This window comes from Equus przewalskii, chromosome 5 (assembly GCF_037783145.1).
Source record: "Equus przewalskii isolate Varuska chromosome 5, EquPr2, whole genome shotgun sequence".
Classification (NCBI taxonomy): Eukaryota; Metazoa; Chordata; class Mammalia; order Perissodactyla; family Equidae; genus Equus; species Equus przewalskii.
In genome coordinates this window covers 59,120,527-59,140,113 of record NC_091835.1, presented here as the reverse complement: position 1 = coordinate 59,140,113, position 19,587 = coordinate 59,120,527, and the positions used below count along the sequence as shown (strand labels likewise).

Sequence of the window (19,587 nt, the reverse complement as noted above, 5' to 3'; positions counted from 1 at the left end):
GTAACCAAGGGTCTTTAGCACTGTATGCATAAAACAGAAGCTCAATAGATGTTTATTTATTGAATAAAAGGGAGACGTCTCTCAGCTTTTCCCCACAGTAAGCAATCTCTGGGCAGTAACAGATACATTTCAAAGATTAAGGCAACAGCTCCTCACAGCTTCTCTTCAGCATTTTGTCGGCCTGTTAGCTCTGCTGAAAAGTGTTACAGGCTGTAAGCAGTGACAGGGACGATAGGCTTCTCTCCCAAAACTGAATCTAAATCCCTGGTACAATCCCCCAGGGAGCCAGATGGAGAGAAAAATGAGGAGAGCTGGACGTTTCCCACTTACATCTGCGTGGTGGGGTCATTGCTCATTCATTTTAAATTCTGTTCTTTAGACCTTCTATGTGTTCTAGAAATTAACAATCAGTATTTGATAAATGGGAAAGGTTGTTGATTAAGAGGAAAATATAGGGCATCCATTGCCCTCTTCATTAATAAACAAGAAAATGGAAGGCACTTACTTTCAAAAACATCTTGTGTTTTACTTGTGTACTAGATCCACACATAAGCCTATTTTAATTTGTTTTAACAAGCAAAAAGTAATTTCCTGCATAATTATTTTAAGAAATTAGTTTTTAGAAAGACTTAAAAATCTATTTATAACTCGTTACAACTTTGCCATTAAGAGGAAAATCTCATTTTAATAGTTGTAAATGATTGAAAAGAATCCTGATGTAATACAAAGCATGTATTTGAAAGAATGTATAATTTTATGTGATAAAGCATTCTTATCATCCAAGGCATGTGAGGAAATCCTAGAACAATTTATTACGGAATTAGGACTAAGGCAGAAATCAGTGCTTTAAATATTCCACAATGATGAATAGAATATCTAATGAATATCTTTCCACTAAGATAAATGACGTGGTGAGAAAAATGGTGACCTTGTTGTAATCTCAATTCTAGAGGAATAGAGGAGATATACAGTCTTATAGAGATGGAAACTCCCAGTCCAAATGTTAAAATGATCAAAAACTAGCTCAGAACTACCCTGGTTTGTAATTGTTCCCTTAAGGCAGATATATAATACATTTTTATTTGCCCAAAATCAATAATGAGTTTTAATTTTAATTAGCTTCATACTTTATCAAGGGAAAAGAACATTGTAAAATTTTATTTAAAAGAAGGTAAATAGGTCAGTTCAGATTAACATCAAAACCAACCATAAACTGCTTTATGTTAAATGTTAAACTTTTACATTTTAATTTCAGTCAATTGATGTAACCAATTTTGCAATACAAAGAGTTCTTTTATTATTTTTATGTTTTAAAAAATTTATGTGAGGGTTAATTAATAAAAAGTTTGAAGAAAAGACAAAATTAAAAGGAAAAAGCGGGTATAAATCCCTCTCTCACAAATGAAAACATTGAAGTAGTTGATAACTTCTGGCTTAGTTTTCTAAAATTCCGGTCTTTCAAAATGCTTAGGATTTCATAACGTGGTGGCCTGGTGGTGGTGAAGACATGGGGCTTTGGAATTAGACTCCGTGGGTTCCAATTGTAGCTTTCTCACTGGTGGTGTGTGACTTTGGGCACAATATCTAAGCTCTCAGTGCCTCAGTTTCTTCATCTGTAAAGTGGAGATAATGATAGTACTTTATCTACTTTTTTAGGATTGTTCTAAAAATTACATAATGTGAATAAATATTTTAATATAATGCTTTGTGTATAGAACTTGACAAACTTAATTATAAATTGCCAGTCACTTGTGATTGTTCAGGTGAAAACATACATGCTAAAATGATTGTTAATTATGTTAACAATCCTTAGTGTTTTAAAATATATCTACACATTTTTGTATATCCCCCCTCTTCCAGAGGGGCAGCCTGATTCCCTTTCCCTTAAGTGTGGACTGTACTTAGTGACTGATTTCTAGCAAATAGATTAAAGTAGAAGTAATGGTATGCGACTTATGAGACTGGTTCATAAAAGGCATTGGGGCCTCCTCCTTGCTCTCTCTCTTGGATTGCTCCTTCAGTGCAAGTTAGCTGCCATGTTGTGAGAACACTCAAGCAGCTCTATGCAGAGTTCATGTTGGTCCCCTGGCAGCAGCCGTTTAAGTGAGACTTGGAAGCCGATCCTCCAACTTTGGTCAAGCTTTCAGATGACTGCAGCCTAGGTTAGCATCTTGACTACAAGCTCTAGAGAGATCCTGAGCAAGAACCACCAGGCTAAGCTGCTCCTGGATTCCTGACACCCCAAAAATGGGTGAGATAATAAATGTTTTAAGCTGCTAACTTTGGGGATAATTTGCTACGTAGCAATAGATAATACACTGCCCGTTTGTGTTATTTGTGGAATCTGAACTAGAAGGATTAAACCCAATAATAACAAAGGATTCAAGGTACAAAAATCTAGCCTAGGTCTTCAGCTTTAAAGTTACCCTTAAGGATGCCATCTCCAGGATAGGAATCCCCTTGGTAGCAAGCTCCGTTTCCCTTGAACAACGTGGATATGTTCCTTTGATTTTTTTCCTTTTAGCTTGCCTTGGTATTTCTCACACCAAATTACATTCCCTCTGCCACTTCTCTAGTTGGGGTTATCAACTGAGGTGTGAAAATATGCATGTGGCAGATATTTTACATTTTTGCTTCTATAAGGTAAAATTGTTTGAATTGATAGCATTTATTTTTTTTCCTGATTTTAATACATATCACTGCAGAAAACATGGAAAATATAGAATAGTTTAAAGAATGAAATAAAAGTCACCAATTATATAACCACCGAGAGGTAACCACTGTTAATATTTTGTTTACTTCTTTTCAGGATTTTCATATGTTCATATCTATGTGTACACAGACCTTTGTAAAATTAAAACAGTATTAATTATAAAGTGTTGTGGTGGTATTCAGCTTCTCAAGATTACTTAGAATTTTCTCCTGTCCTTTTTGGGAAGAGTATCCTTTTTTAATGATTGCACATTATATCAACATGTCACAATCTATGTAATATATTGCAATCTATTGTTGACCACTTTATTTATTTATTTAACTTTTTGCTATTATAAATATATAAATGAGTGTTCTTCCAAAAACTGTATGGATATCAATGTGTATTATTCTCTTTTTCAGTTGATCTTTAGACACTATTAAATTTTTTGCTGTTTTTTGCCTGTAACTTTCTACAGAATGGGAACCCTCAAAACCCCTACTGTGATGGCATTGAGGGGGTCATGGAGGCTTATTATAGGAGTCTGAAATCCGTGCAACTGTATGGGCCAACCAACTTTGCTCCTGTAATTAATCATGTAGCAAGGTAAGTGGAAGTAAACAAGATATTTATTCTAGTGTACCAGGCCACAGTGAAATCGTAACATTATTGCTAGCGTGACTCCACAGATGAAAGTTTTCTTCTAATTCACCTCCAAGAAAGTGAGGAAAAAGATATACAGTAGAAAGACTCTCCATTGAACTATCATGATACTTTGCTAAGAACTTTTACATCAAAATCTCAAGCAAAGGGGCCGGCCCAATGGCATAGTGGTTAAGTTCAGTTTGTTCCGCTTTGGTTGCCTGTGTTCACAGGTTCAAATCCCGGGCAGTGACCTACTCCACTGGTCAAGCCAGGCTGTGGTGGCGATCCACATACAAAACAGAGGAAGATTGGCACAGATGTTAGCTCAGGGCCATTCTTCCTCACCAAAAAACCTCTCAAGTGAAGAAACATACACTGGATTATGTTAAGACCTGTATTTGTTCAACCATGGAAAATGTGAATTTTTTTCTGAAAAGGCACCTATGAGAGCAATAACAAGATTGATCATGATCTCAGCTGTGTAAATCATTTACGTCTAATATTACATTCCATAGTAGCACAGAGATATTAAAAGACTGAATTCCAGGAAGATGACTGAAGACTTTCAGTGATATATAGGGCACATTATTTTAACCTCTCTGAAACTAATGTAATAGCTAATTTTAGAAATTCCCAGAGCTCTACCTGTATATAGTACATAGTATTGAGATCAGAATATAATTGCTTATGACTCCAAATACGTGTTCTGAAAAAACTTTAAGGTGTAAAAATCTGTATATGCTTACTTATTTTTTTCATTGGAGCATAAATAAATTAGACATCACTTTAAAAATCTCTGAAAGCTTGGCTTGACCTAGTTGCAAATGCTATGAAACCCTGCCTTATTTTAGATAATCAAAAAACCATCGCTCTTGTATCTCATCTTCTTCTGAATATGTAGCCAGAACGTGAAGAAATACGGCATTTGGATCAGTTTATCAATGTACACAGGCAGTATGAAACCTCAGTTCTCTGTTTGAAGGTTCTGGTACTTTACTGTCTCCCTATTGGACATCATCAACAACTTAAATGTGTTCTACTTTTCATTATCTGGGACATGGACAAGATGCTAAAATACCCCTGCACCCGGAGCTGACCCCAGTGGAAGTCTCCTGTGGAAATCCACCTCGGGTTGACAGTGATACATTGATGATCATTCTCTGAGTGTGACCCTTTAGCTCAGGTTTTTCAAATAATTTCATCCACAATCTGTACTAAGCTATGAATTTTATGTCTCAACTCTGTGCACACATAACTAGAAAAAGATTATTTATGAAATTATATTTATCCTTATCTCATATTTTCTCTTTATTTCTAAGGTGTTCTGTTATTTTCAATTCCTTTTTCTAATGCAGGTCTTGACCCACAAATTGATTTCTGAATCCAGTAATGGGTCATTACTTGTAGTTTGAAAAACACATCCTAGCCTTTTGCATTAGCCTATATTAGTAGTGTTACCTGTATTCTATTTTCCTAGTTTTTTGATGGCTGTCAAATAATATTAGTGTAAGATAAATTATAGTTGGCTCTCACTCTCTCTCACATACTAACATACAGATCACTGTTTTTTATAAAAAGAGAAAAATGATAGGGCTTATTTTGTGTGAACTCATGCTAATTATTATAAATGTTCTTATCAATGCATACCAATTAATTTGCTATTTTTTGTCTTGGTACATCTCTACTGTAAAAGTTATGTTTTTAGATAAAATTTCTAGGTGCATTTCTAGACACCATTTAAAACTACACACTCCACACTCTTCTATTACCATTTTTTATGTTTTGTCCAGCTTTTTAAAATTCTCAAATATAGAGGTAGTTGCCAACTAACACCTCTAGACTACTTGAAAATAATTCATGATCTAATAATTCTGTACTATTATTTTTTTAATGAGAAAAAATAAGAAACACAGTAAGATATGGCTTTTTTGGTGATCATCTTGTCCTTCCAATACAATTTGAATATCTCTTATTGTGAGTCTATATAAGAAATGCCTTTCTCCTTTCTTTTATCTTTGAGTTATGTTTAATTTTATTTCCAAGCTTTTATTAAGATAGGGAATTTGTATCTGACCCAAAATTATCATCCAAGAAATTTATCAACTAAAAGACAAGCTATTATTTGTTTCTAAATTAAAAGAAGTGCCTTAGTTACAGTGCGTATGACCTCTATTTATATAAACTCCTTGTGCATTTTGTGACTCTTAACTGCATTTCAACGGTACTTCACCATGCCCATGTATAGGAGGTAAGTACTCAACAGGTATCTAATAAATGGATTCTGTCAATGTTAAGATATTTGTTATTAAAACTTACTTTTTGCAAAGTCAAAAGCAAATACATGTTCATATTTTTTTATTTGCTTGAATTTTTTCCCCTTAAAAAGTGTGTTTTCTATATTGGTAAAAGCTTAGTTATTTATAATAGTTTTCTACAAACATTTTGAAGAATACTTATTGTTTTTCTTTTTAAGAATAATAATTTTAAGCACATGCTCATTTTTAGAACTGAAATCTATGTGGTAAGACTATTGACTTTTGAGAAAATATTAATGAGAGAACAATATTGTGAAATAGCCAAGACCCAAGGCGTCAACTTTATGAAACTTGAAGGTTTTATGTGCTATTCTGAGCCTTTCCAACCCCTTTCCTCTAATTTCCTGCTTTTCCAGTCCTTGATTCACAGAGCTGTAGGGGAACAGCCTTTCAAGTGATGTAGAAAATCCTGCTCAACATCCGTTGATGCCTTGTCACAAATTTAAGCCCAAACACTTTAGTTTGGTATTCAAGAACTTCCAATATCCAACTACCACCCACTCATCCAACCTCATTTCCCTCCACATTCTCCCAAATGTACTGCACTTCAGTCGTAGAGACTTGCTACTTCTTCTGGTCTATGGTGTCATTCCATGTCTACTTCTATCACAGCACTTACTAATTTGCTCTTACTCCATTGTTACATCTAGATCTTTTCTACATTAAAGACAGGAATTTTGACTTAAGCATATGTATCTAAGAATATAATGCACAATACTTTGCATGTACCAAGAAATCCACACCTGTTTTTTCAATCGAATTTTCTGTACCCCATACATTTTAATAAGCGAGGTTATAATATTAATGCTAATGCCTAGTCAACCCTAACGACCTGTGGAAAGTGTGATTGTGATTGATACCTACTATGTCAGTCAGGGTTTTCCAGAGAAACAGAACCAATAGGATATATAAATATAGATATATAGATAGATTTATTTTAAAGAATTGGCTCATGTGATGGTAGGGGCTGGTAAGTCAGAAATTTGTAAGGCAAGCTGGCAGGTTGGAAACTCAGGCAGGATTTGATATTGTTAGTCTTGAGTCAGAATTCTTTTTTCTCTGAGAAACTAGTTTTTGTTAAGGCCCTCAACTGACTGGATGAAGCTCACCCACGTTATCAAAGATAATCTCATTTACTTAGTTATCCAATTGTAGACGTTAACTATACCTACAAAATGTGGTCACAACACCACCTTGATCAGCATTTGACTAAATAACTGGATATCATAGCCTAGCCACCTTGGCACATAAGAGTAACCACTACAACAGGCACCAAAAGAGAAGGGTATTACCATTATGCTGTAAGTAGAAAACAAATTTAAAATCAGAGAAATACTTTCAGATCCTTCCTTATATAAACTAATAATATACGTAATTTCTACAACACTCTGTTTAAATCTCATTGATTAATTACAGTTGGAAAAAAATGTTAAGTGAGTCATGTGTTTATGATTAAGTGGTTTGACTAAAAGAGAGGTTTACTCATCCCCTGACTGATCTAGGTTTACTCTTGAATATGGCAATTATAATTTTTATATTCCTGTTGAGATCACTTTTTCAAAGATTTTTTTTCATCTAAAATTCTACCTCAGTAATTTCAAGTTATTTGAAATACATTTTGTTGGTATATTTTATCTGCTTATTACTTCAAAAATAAAAGTAGTACACCAATGAAAATGTCAATTATCTTTTCAGGCTATCTTGAAAATTTCACTATTTTTTTCACTTAAGCGATATTCCTTGTTTCTTAACTATTAATCATTTCTTTGCTGTGCCTAACCAGTTACTTGTTTTGAGGCTGTCACATTTCAGTTTTTAAGAGGGATCTGTCAATTTCTAACTATTGGCTAGACTTTTGTATTTTTTTCGTTTTTTTTTTTCTGATCTTAAGAAAGTTCCAGGATCCAGATAATGAGCTAAAATTAATTTTCATTTTTCAGGAGATAACATTTCTTTATTTTAGAATTTCTATAACTAACTTTTAAAATTAATCTAAATGATGTGTTATATTTTGTCTCTTCTATCTGTATGATTAATAATAATAAAATCAAAACCATAATCATTATTTAGCCTATGATTTATCTTAGGCAATATGCTCAGTGCTATGACATGGATTATTTTTAATCATCAACAACTCTTAGAGGTAACAGTAGTGTTATTATTCCTACTTTACTGATGATGAAATAAATATGTAGAGTGGCCATTTGTGGTGGAGCTAAAATTCCAAACAGAATAATCTGATTCCAAATCACTTTGTTATGATGCCTTGAATACTTAAGCCTTTTTATCTCAGCTCCAGAGGTAAAGACACACAAAAGAAAGTGCAAGAAAACTACCTATCGTGTATACAGTTGATCACTTCATTACACTGACAAAAGTAGTTTGAGTAGCAATTTAGTAACATAAAAATTACTTTGTATTGAAATATTTAAATGGATCCCTTCATTTATTATTAAGAAGATTTCATTCATTGTGTATGTCAAAATTAAACTACTTAAGTAAAACATTCCTTAGTCAGTTTCTTATCTCGTCTTGTCGCCCTCTCTATTCTTGTGAACTAATAATGAGCTGAAAGAATATTCCATAAATCTGAGCCAACCTTTTATGAACTTTTATAGAAACAACCCCAGAAACTTATTTGACAAAGACTCCAAAGAAATGTGCTTGAATTCTAAAATTCTGACAAAGTTAACTTCTCCCTCAGATTTGTCATAGTGATATTAAAATATAAATTATAGATTGCCCATATTGGAAAAAAGACAGTTGGCGGGCTTTTAGTAATGTGTTTTAATTATGCAATTTACAAAAACATTTATCATTAGGTTCCTTTAAGAAGTAAGCTTCTTCAGTACCTTTAAAACATAATTTGAATCTGCAAGTTATATATCAGTGTTACCTCCTTGAAGAAGGGTTGAAATGTGATCAGCCTCTGTTTTCTCCTTCATACATTTCTGTAGCATTTTAATTATTTTATCATAAATATATCACACTTTTAAAATACGCTAAATTAGAAGAAATAGTTGTACCAAATATACTTTTGTTTGAAATTTTGATTTACGTGCAAAGTGCAATGATATGCCAATGTGTAGAGCAAATGCCATAGGAGCAATGAATAATTTAAAAAGATTAATTTATGGTGCTGATGGTGATCAAGACTAAAATGGATTGAATAGTTCTTATGTCAAATGTAATTTATTTTCAAATTAGTGTGTCTAACGATAGTGAGAGCCATACAATAAACTCATGTATCTTTCTACAGCATTAATTTTCCTCAGAGTTAAGAAATATAAAGCATTAATACAAGCACATATTTATTATAAAGTAAAATGAAAAATGTCTATGAATTTTTAAGATCAAACAACAAACTTTAGAGAAATTCCCAGTTTACTATATCTGCTTCAGGTTCCATCCCTACTTCTCTTGGTAGTATGAATATATTCTCTTCTTCTCTTAGGTATACTTCCTGATGAATCAAAAGAAAACCAAAATGTAAATGGATTAAACTCACCACTCAAGACATAGAGTGGCTGAATGGATTAAAAAACAAGACCTAACTATGTGTTGTCTAGAAGAGGCTTAACTTAGATTTAAGGACATGCATAAGCTGAAGATGAAGAAGTGAAACAAAGTTATTCATGCAAATGATAACCAAAAGAGAGCAGGCAGAAGTGGCTATACTTAGACAAAATAGACTTTAAGTCAAAAACTGTCACATGGGACAAAGAAGGTCATTACATAATGATAAAAAGGGTCAATTTATGTGATATTTATATTATTCAGCCTTATAAAAGAAGATCCTACTATTTGCAACAACATGGATGAACCGGGAGTATGTTACGTTAGGTGAAATGAGCTAGACACCAAAAGAAAAAACCCTGCATAATCTCAATTATATGTGGAATTTTTAAAAGTTAAATACGTTGAAGCAGAGAGTAGAATGATGGTTATAAGGAGCAGTGAGGTAGGGGAAATGGGGAAAGGTTGGTCAAAGGGTATAAAGTTGCATTATGTAGGGTGAATAATCTAGAGATTTATTGAATGATGACTATAGTTAATACTGTATTGAATACTGGAAATTTACTAACAGTAAATTTCAGGTGCTCTCATCACACAAAAAAATATATGCTATGTGAGGAGATGAATATTGATTAGTTTGACTGTAGTAATCATTTCATTATGTATGTCAAATCTTCATGTTGTACTCCTTAATTGTATACAATTTTTTTTTTTTTTTTTTTTTTTTTGGTGAGGAAGATTGGCCCTGAGCTAACATCTGTTGCCAATCTTCCTTTATTTTATGTGGGATGGTGCCACAACATGGCTTGACAAGTCATGCTAGGTCCATGCCTGGGATCCAAACCTGTGAACCCTGGGCCACCAAAGCAGAATGCACAGACTTAACTACTACGCCACTAGACTGGCCCCTAAATATATACAACTTTTATTAAAAAGAATAAAACTTTTTTTTTTTTAAAGATTTTATTTTTTCCTTTTTCTCCCCAAAGCCCCTGGTACGTAGTTGTATATTCTTCGTTGTGGGTTCCTCTAGTTGTGGTATGTGGGACGCTGCCTCAGCGTGGTTTGATGAGCAGTGCCATGTCCGCGCCCAGGATTTGAACCAACGAAACACTGGGCCGCCTGCAGCGGAGCGCGCGAACTTAACCACTCGGCCACGGGGCCAGCCCCCAAGAATAAAACTTTTTAAAGGGTCAGTTCAACAGGAAGATACAATAATTATAAATATGAATGCACCCAACATCAAAGCACTTAAATACGTAAAGCAAAAGTTGACGTTTCTGAAGGGAGAAATAGACAGCAATACAATAATATTAGAAGACATCAATACCCCACTTTCAATAATGGATAGATCATCCAGATAGAAAATCAATAGGGAAATACCAAACTTGAGCCACACTATAGACCAACTGGACCTAACAGATGTATACAGAACATTCCACTGAACAGCAGTGCAATATGCATTCTTTTCAAGTGCACTTGGAACATTCTCTAGGATAGATCTCATGCTAGGTTATAAAACAAGTCTTAACAAATTTAAGAAGATTGAAGTCATTCCAAGTATCTTTTCTGGCCACAATGGAAAAAAACTAGAAATCAATAACCAAAAGAAATCAGGAAAACTGACAAATGAAAATTAACATTGGGTCAAAAAAGAAATCAAAAGGGAAATTAGAAAATGTCTTGAGACAAATGAAAATGAAAACACGACACGCCAAAACTTATGGGATACAGCAAAAGCAGTACTAAGAGAGAAGTTTATAGTGATAAACACCACATTTTTAAAAAGAGGAAAAATCTCAAATAACCCAACTTTACACCTCAAGGAACTTGAAAAAGAAGAGCAAACTACGCACAAGTTACCAGAAGGAAGGAAATAATACAGAGCAGAAATAAATTAAATAGAGAATAGAAAAACAATAGAAAAAATTTGATGAAACTAAGAGTTGGGTTTTTGAAAAGATAAACAAAATCAACAAATCATTAGCTAAATTAAGAAAAAAAGAGAAAAGACTCAAAATCAGAAATGAAAGAGGAGATATTACAACTGATGTCACAGAAATAAAAAATATCATAAGGGACTATTATAAACAATTGTGCTCCACCAAATTGGGCAACTTAGAAGAAACGGATAAATTCCTAGAAACATACAACCTCCCAAGAATGAATCAAGAAGAAACAGAAAGCCTGCACAGACCAATAACAAATAAGGAGATTGAATCAATAATTGAAAGACTCCCAACAAAAAAAGAGTCCAGGACAAGATGGCTACACAGGTGAATTCAAACAAACATTTAAAGAAGAATTAATACCAATCCTTCTTAAACTCTTTCAAAAAAAATAGAGAGGGAACACTTCCAGACTCATTTTATGAGGCCAGCATCACCTTGATACCAAATCCAGACAAAGACACCACAAGAAAAGAGCAATACAGACCAACATCCCTGATGAATATGGATGCAAAAATCCTTCACTAAGTATTAGCAAACTGAATACAATAGCACGTTAAAGAATCATGCACTGTGAACAAGGTTTTATCCCTGAGATGCAAGGATGGTTCAACATATGCAAATCAATAAATGTGATATACCACATTAAGAGAATGAAGGATAAAAACCACATGATCGTCTCAAGAGATACAGAAAAAGCATTTGACAAAATTCAACACCCTTTCATGATAAAAAAAAAACCTCTCAATAAATTAGGTACAGAATAAACTTACCTCAACATAACAAAGGCTATTTATGGAAAACTCACAGCTAACATCATACTCAATAATATGACACTGAAAGCTTTTCCTCTAAGACCTAGAACAAGGCAAGGATGCCCACTCTCTCACTTCTATTGAGCATAGTACTGGAAGATGTAGCCAGAGCAATTAGGCAAATACAAGAAGAAAAAGCCATACAAATTGGAAAGGAAGAAGTAAAATTGTCTCTGTTTGTAGATGACATTGATCTTAAACGTAGAAAACTCTAAAGACAAAAAATACAAAACACCTGTTAGAACTAGTAAATGAGTTCAGTAAAGTTTCAAAATACATAATTTACATACAAAAAATCAGTTGTTTCTATACACTAACAACAAACTATCTAAAAAGGAACTTAAGAAGACAGTCACATGTGCAGTAGCACCAAAAAGAATAAAACACTTGGGAATAAACTTAAGCAAGGAATTGAAAGACTTTTACATTGAAAACTATAAAATGTTGATGAAAGAAATTAAAGCAGACACAAATAAAGACATCCCGTGCTCGTGGATTGGGAGAATTAATGTTGTTAAGTGTCCATACTACCTAACTGTTCTACAAATTCAATGCAATCCCTATCAAAGTCCCAATGGCATTTTTTGCAGAAATAGAAAATTTGTATGGAACCACAAGAGACCCCAAATAGCCAAAGCAATCTGGAGCGAAAATAACAAAGCTGGAGGCATCACACTGCCTGATTTAAAACTATACTACAAAGTTACAATAATCAAAACTGCAAGGTACTAACATAAAAACAGGCATATAGACCAATGGAACAGAAGAGAGAGCCCAGAAATAAACCTGGACATATACCATCAACTGATCTTTGACAAGTGTGCCAAGAATACACAAAGGGGAAAAGCTAATATCTTGAATAAGTGGTTTTAAGAAAACTGGATATTCATATGCAAAAGAATGAAATTGGACTCTTATCTTACACCACTCACAAAAATTAACTCAAAGTAGATTAAAGACCTGAAACCGTGAAACTCCTAGAAGAAAACATAGGGAAAAAACTTCTTCACATTAGTCTTGACAGTGATTTCTTGTGCATGATGCAAAAACCACAAGCAGTAAAAGCAAAAATAGATAAGTGGAATTACATCAAACTGCAAAGCTTCTGCACAGTAAAGGAAACCATCAACAAAATGTAAAGGAAACCTAAGGAATGTGAGAAAATATTTGTGAACTATATAGCTGATAAACTGTTAATTCCAAAAATGCGCAAAGAACTCCTACAACTCAATAGCAAAAAGCAAATACCTGATTTAAAAATGGGCAAAGGACTTGAATAGACATTTCTCCAAAGAAGACATTCAAATAGTCAACAGGGATATGTAAAGATTCTTGATATTGTTAATGATCAGGGAAATGCAAACCAAAGTGACAATGAGCTATCACTTCACACCTGTTAGGATGGCTGTTATCAAAAAATCAAAAGATAGCAAGTATTAGGGCTGGCCTGGTGGTATAGTGGTTGAGTTTGTGCGCTCTGCTTTGGCAGCCCAGCGTTCGTGGGTTCAGATCCCAGGTGCAGACCTACACACTGCTCATCAAGCCATACTGTAACAGCCTCCCACATGCAAAATAGAGGAAGATTGGCATGGATGTTATCTCAGTGACAATCTTCCTTAAGCAGAAAGAGGAAGACTGACAACAGATGTTAGCTCAGGGCCACTCTTCCTCACACACACAAAAATCCAGATATAAAAGATAGTAAATTCATGAGCTCTGCCCTACAACATAGTGCCTATAGTAAGGTGTTGGGCACTTAAAAATTTGTTAAGAGGGTAGATTTCATGTTTTGTGTTCTTACCACACACACACACACAAAAGGACACAAACTTTTGGAGGTGATGGATATGTTTATTACCTTGATTGTTTTGATGGTAACACAAATGTATACACATGCCCGAAGTCACCAAATTGTATACGTTAATTATGTACGGTTTTTTGTATACCAATTGTACCTTAATAAAGCTGGAGAAAAACAGACATACTAACAACAACTGAGACTTTCTCCATGGGTAACCAGAAGTATTGAAAAAGAAATAAAAGTAAATACAAAACAAAGAATGAAAGAAAGAAAATCAGACAGTTAAGCCACTTGAGGTGGTGTTTACAAGGTTGCATAATACTCAGCTTTTCATATTGTTTTTGTATCTGGTAGAAATTTACCATTTTAAGAGAATCATTGGGTAAGAAAAGCATAAAAGCTATACTATTGTACTTAAAGAAGCTCTTTCTCACTACTATTTTTAGCCTTCTGTTAATCACATGAAATATAAAACCCTATATTTCTGAAGTATAGTGAGTAAGAAATGCTTTTTAAAAAAATGAGTGTTTAAAAATTAAAAAATTAATTCATGAGGGAGATAATCAGACTTCTTAAGAAAAAAATTAAGCGTAAAAGAAGAGAATATGCTTATATATTCTTGGATAGGATTGGATTCTTTTCCTTGATTGTGCTGCCATCAAATTAATAAAAATTCCTTAATGTCCAAGATTAATTGTTCAATATTGTGGTGGAAATATTTTTGACCATATGTTGTGGAATCAGTTCAATGTTATCTTTAAATGTGTGAACATGCCACTTACTGTATTCTCTTCACCAATCTATGAAATTACCAGTCATTTTATTAGCAGCACAAGCAGTGGTTAGTTTCTGTAGTCTATGGTTCTTGTTCATATGGTTGTTAACTCTGCTCTCCAAAAAATATGTTTTGCCCTGACATGTGCTGTTGGTGTGTTCCCGACCTGTTCGAACTTGATCCCTTAGGGTCTTTCAGGTTGTGAAGGAATCTTATTGGCCAGTCAATGGAAGTTTTCTTGAACCCAAATGTTCTATGATTTACTTGAAGATTCTTACAAAGTAGATACACCAAAGTCTTCCTGTTGAACTCTCTATCTCCTGAGGGCACCATAATGCTCCCTCATTACTGGATATGAATTGCATATTATTATGTACTAAAAATCATAAAAGTTATCCTCTTTGAGAATATAATCTAGATACCCAGAGTGTAGAATGTGATGGGTAAAAGAGATATAATAACATATGACATATTTGTTAAATTCCCTTCTAAATTACTGAGTATCATTTGGTAAGAATTCTGATCAACTACTTCAGGTGCTGGAATTCTTCGTATTACATACCTAATTTTTGTCTTTGTTCTAACTCTTCCCATCTTCCATCAATTTAACATGTATTAAGAACTTGAATTATGGATGTGGCAAAAAGCATCTCTTCCATTGCATTTTTCTAAATTCAGGTGAAATCCACATAACCTAAAAGTCAACTTTTTTAAAGTGTACAATTCAGTGACATTTAGCACATTGAGTGTTGTGCAACCCTCACCTCTATCTAGTACCAAAACAAAAAGCATTTTTGATTATTGCTCCTACTGGTAGAATTGTATTTTATACTGAGTATCATACATGAAATTTCTTTATTCGTTCAGTAATACAAAGGCATATTATTATCTCAATTTTAAAGGTAAGAAAATAAAGCTTTGTTTAATTAATGTACTGAAGATCATGCGTATAATTTGTTGCTTAGCCAGGGTGTCTATTTCAAAAAGCTATATCCATTTCTTTGTGCTAAACATACTGTCATCCAGCTCATCTTTTATTAGTGAATGAAATTCTAAGCAGCCAGGCATTTCTGGGTGCTGGTATGTAGTAATGTTTCTGTTATTCTAGTTACTATTTCAGAAAAACGTATATTTGAAAGTTTGCATAATATAAGCTCCTAACGTGTTTAAATATTTTCTTGAAATTAAGAGGTTTGTTGACTATTCCAAATTATATTTAGCAACCATCAAATAGAGAGAAACTGTTTTATTTTCTGTGGTATTCCTTACCTTTTTGTTGCCTTTCAGATATGCCTCTTCCGTAAAGGATGGCTCCCAGTATTTTGTGCTCCTGATTGTGACCGATGGTGTTATCTCGGATATGGCTCAAACCAAGGAGTCCATAGTTAACGTGAGTGGCGGTCATTCAGTCTTGGGCTGGCTAAGTGACAGCATGTTGCTACTGAGGTTGAGACCACAGTCTACTTTAGTTGACTTAACAGAGAAACAAATTGTCCACTCCTTTGCAGCCGATTGCATTCTTAACCTTATCCAGACAACTCACGTTATACCATTGACCCATAAGGGCCAAGCTAAAGGATGTGGATAATTGAGTTGTAACAAAATTATTTCCAGAAAAAAATAAATAAGATAAGATAATAGCATTATCTTCTTGTGCATGAGTGTATTTATCTCTGTTAGTTTGACGTTCCTGTACCCAATCTTAGGATTTGTACAATCTTAATATTTACATTTCAGTTACCAGAGAACTGTGCTGCCTCATTCCTATTTCTGTAGAACTGGATAGGAACTGGGCTTGATTCAAAAACCATTCTCCTCATTATAATTCCTAGTTATGTGTTTATTTCTTATGATTATTGATTATCTTCTTTATTAGACTATAATCTATAAAATCTATATTTACTAGATGGTAATTATAAAATTATCTGTTTTTACTTACCTTTCTATGTCCAGGTTTGGCACAAAGTAGACACTTAATAAAAATGGGTAGCATGAATGAATTGTTTATCATAATTCATAATTATTAATAGCATAAAGGAAATATAATTAGCTGCTTGCTGTGAGAAAAAATAATTACATGTGGGGAAAACATCAAATGCTTTATAGACATATACTTAGAGAAAACAAACATAAAAAGTAGGAGAGGTAAAGACTTACACAATTATTTATTTATTATTTTTTAACTAGACACACTTGGGTTGAATTTATCTTGATTTTCTTTATATTCTGGTCAGTGACATTAGTGTGTACTTTAAAATGTGGACTCAATAATTTAGGTTTAAGCTAATAGGACATGATGCACTAAGGAACAATTATTCATAATTCAATGACATTAATAGCTGAAGATGTGGTTGCTGTAGTGTTCCATCTATACGTTGCTGGATCTCACATTCTTACCATTAAATTATTTAAAGTGATGATATCATTTTAGTGTTACATATGATGGAAAAATATGCTATAACATCAAATATTCAGTATTCCTCACAATCCCGTGGATATTTAATACATAACTAATCATATTAATAATAACTTTCTGTAATTATCATTGGTATTCACTCATTTACAATGGAAATTGCTTTTCCTAACCCTGGGTATAAATGAGATAGAGTAAGGTGCTCCTGTTTCACAAATATTGTACCTTTTTTCCCCTTGAGAAACTGAAAGATTTTTGAGAGGAGAGAGAACATGAAAAAAGAGACCAAAGATACCCAAAGTCAGCTTAGGAAGATTTTGGCTGAGAATAGCAAGTGAGAGCAGATGCTCCACACTTTTTACTGTTTTATCTTACCTGAGGCTGCTCATTCCCAAAGAATGTCCTACTGACTTCGTCTATGTACTGAGTTCAGAAAGGATAAAAGTGGAATCAAGTATATTACTGTGTTAATTTTAAATATGTTCAAAACTATTTTAATGAACATCTGTGAAAAAATATCAAATAAAACTCAGGATATTATTTTCTTCTTAATTCTTAATTCTTTTCTTAAGAACTCAGTTTCTTAATTGTGAACTAATTGTGTGTTTTCCTTGAAGGCTTCAAAACTTCCAATGTCAATAATTATAGTAGGTGTTGGCCCAGCGGAATTTGATGGTGAGTAAGAAAATTTCAATAGTATTCCTTGGCAGCTTATTAAATCTGATGCATCATACTGTTAGGTTTCTATCACTCTTTTTTGCATGTAAGAATGTGAGTGTGCATGTGGATTTGTATGGAATGCCCATGTACACACTGACATAAATATAGATCTCACAATGAGGTCTGTTAAGGGTGAGCAAATTAAAAGATTGCCCTCTAAGTAGGACATTATCTCTCTGGTGTAGATTAATTCAACATGGAGCTTTCCGTTTCATTAGAGATGGTTTGTACCTCAAAATCGTATTTCTTAAGACAGAGTGATAAATTGAGTTTTTGTTCCCAAGGCAAAACACACACTGGGTTCACTAGAAACCTTTAAGGATGAGTGCTAAATTAATAAACCATTAGGTTGTGAATAGAAATGTTAACACAAGCATAATACACTACTTTAGTGAATTTCCAGACCCTGGCTAGTTGCTAGACGTTAGTTTTATAATTGTGTAAGTTCTGTTAAGTGAAAGAGCAAAGTAAAATGAAAATGGAACTGACCATCTGAGATTTAATGAGACTTTATATAATTATGCTAAATTGACTTTCTACTCAGTTTTCTGTTTGGGCCAGGCCTTGTTCAAATGCCAATTAAGTGACAGGTGTTTGTGTAACTAGAGATCTGGATAAACTTCTTTAAGGACATGTTTCTAGTCATCTGGTGAATTCCTTTAAGAGAGCTCTATGCTAGACAGCAACTGCATGACCACATAACATTCACCTGGTTCAGGTGTTTTTGCGCTGACAAAGATAGTTTATTTAGCTTGGGACTTTGGAAATGAGAATTATTTTAGAATATGTGGAACAACCTTTGGTACATTACAGGTTGGTTTTGGCACATAGGTGGCTAGTTATAGAGTGATCATCGCTGGGATGGTTCTCATTTAACCACCAGTGCCTCCTCCATGAGCACGGTGTAGATCAGTCCATCTCGGGTGAAGCACCATAGGCAGTCATATTGCTGACCTTGGAAATTCCTTCGTTTGATTCTGTGCTTGGCTGGTCACCCTGTGCATCATTATCATCTTCCAGTTTCTAAAGCAAAAGTCCTTTAGCTCTGACTGCTGCTGCCTCTGCTAATATTTTCTCTGTCTCTGAATATTGGCCTCTGTTTGCACTGTACTTCAGGCATGAACTTGAGCCACCTCTCTGGAGTCAGGAAAGCTGACACATCTTTCTTATTAACGTTTCGTGCACTTGATCATCTGCATTAATCAGTGATAGACTGCAATTCAGAAACTTCACCAGTTGCTAGGTTAACATAACTCAGGCTTTCTTCTTTGGCTACTAATTTGCTTTTGCCTTGCAAGGATGCAGCCCTCATTGAGTACATCTCAGGTCTCCCAAACTCCTATGGAAGTCCACCGTTAGGTGATGACCTCAGAGACGGGAAATCTCGGTCACTTGTTCTTCATGAGCCGCCACGCGTACCACATGAAGACAGAGCTGTGGATCCTTCCTGGTGTATATTTCTGGTCATATATTTCTATTCAGAGCAGCAGGCCCAGCTATTTGGGTATTACCCTCACTCAACTGCCATGGCTATTTATTTTCTTCATGTCTTTTTGTTCCCAATGAATTATTTATTAGGGTTTTGAGGTATGATCATTCATCATTTCCTTCTCTGACTTCCTGAACTAGCTGGGGAAAAAAAATGCAGGAATCACTCAGACAGAGACCAGAGTATAAACTTTATTACTAGCAATGCAGAATTGGAGAATTTTGGTTAACCTGTTCACAGAATCAGACTTCTCACACTTTTTTCCCCCCGAGACTAAATGACCTCACCCTCATCTCCAGGCCTCCTCCATTCGGGGGCAGAGCCTTGCCTAGTAAGCATGCCGTAGGAAGAACTGCCTTCAACCTGAGGATAGGCTGCTCCAAAAGAGAGAGAATCAAGGTCAGTGCTTTCTCCTGATCTTAATAATCCCATGAATCATCCTCTTTCCATGCAGAAA

The 19,587-nt window shown here is 34.3% G+C and overlaps 1 protein-coding gene across 1 annotated transcript in view; it reads left to right on the top strand.

Annotated features, from left to right (window-relative positions):
- CPNE8 (copine 8) overlaps positions 1 to 19,587 on the top strand; it is a 209,178-nt gene that overhangs the window by 169,414 nt on the left and 20,177 nt on the right. Inside the window, exons 16-18 of the mRNA XM_008520156.2 lie at positions 3,171 to 3,298; positions 15,796 to 15,898; positions 17,539 to 17,596. Coding sequence (XP_008518378.1) covers positions 3,171 to 3,298; positions 15,796 to 15,898; positions 17,539 to 17,596 — 289 coding nt within the window. The remainder of the gene's footprint in view (positions 1 to 3,170; positions 3,299 to 15,795; positions 15,899 to 17,538; positions 17,597 to 19,587) is intronic.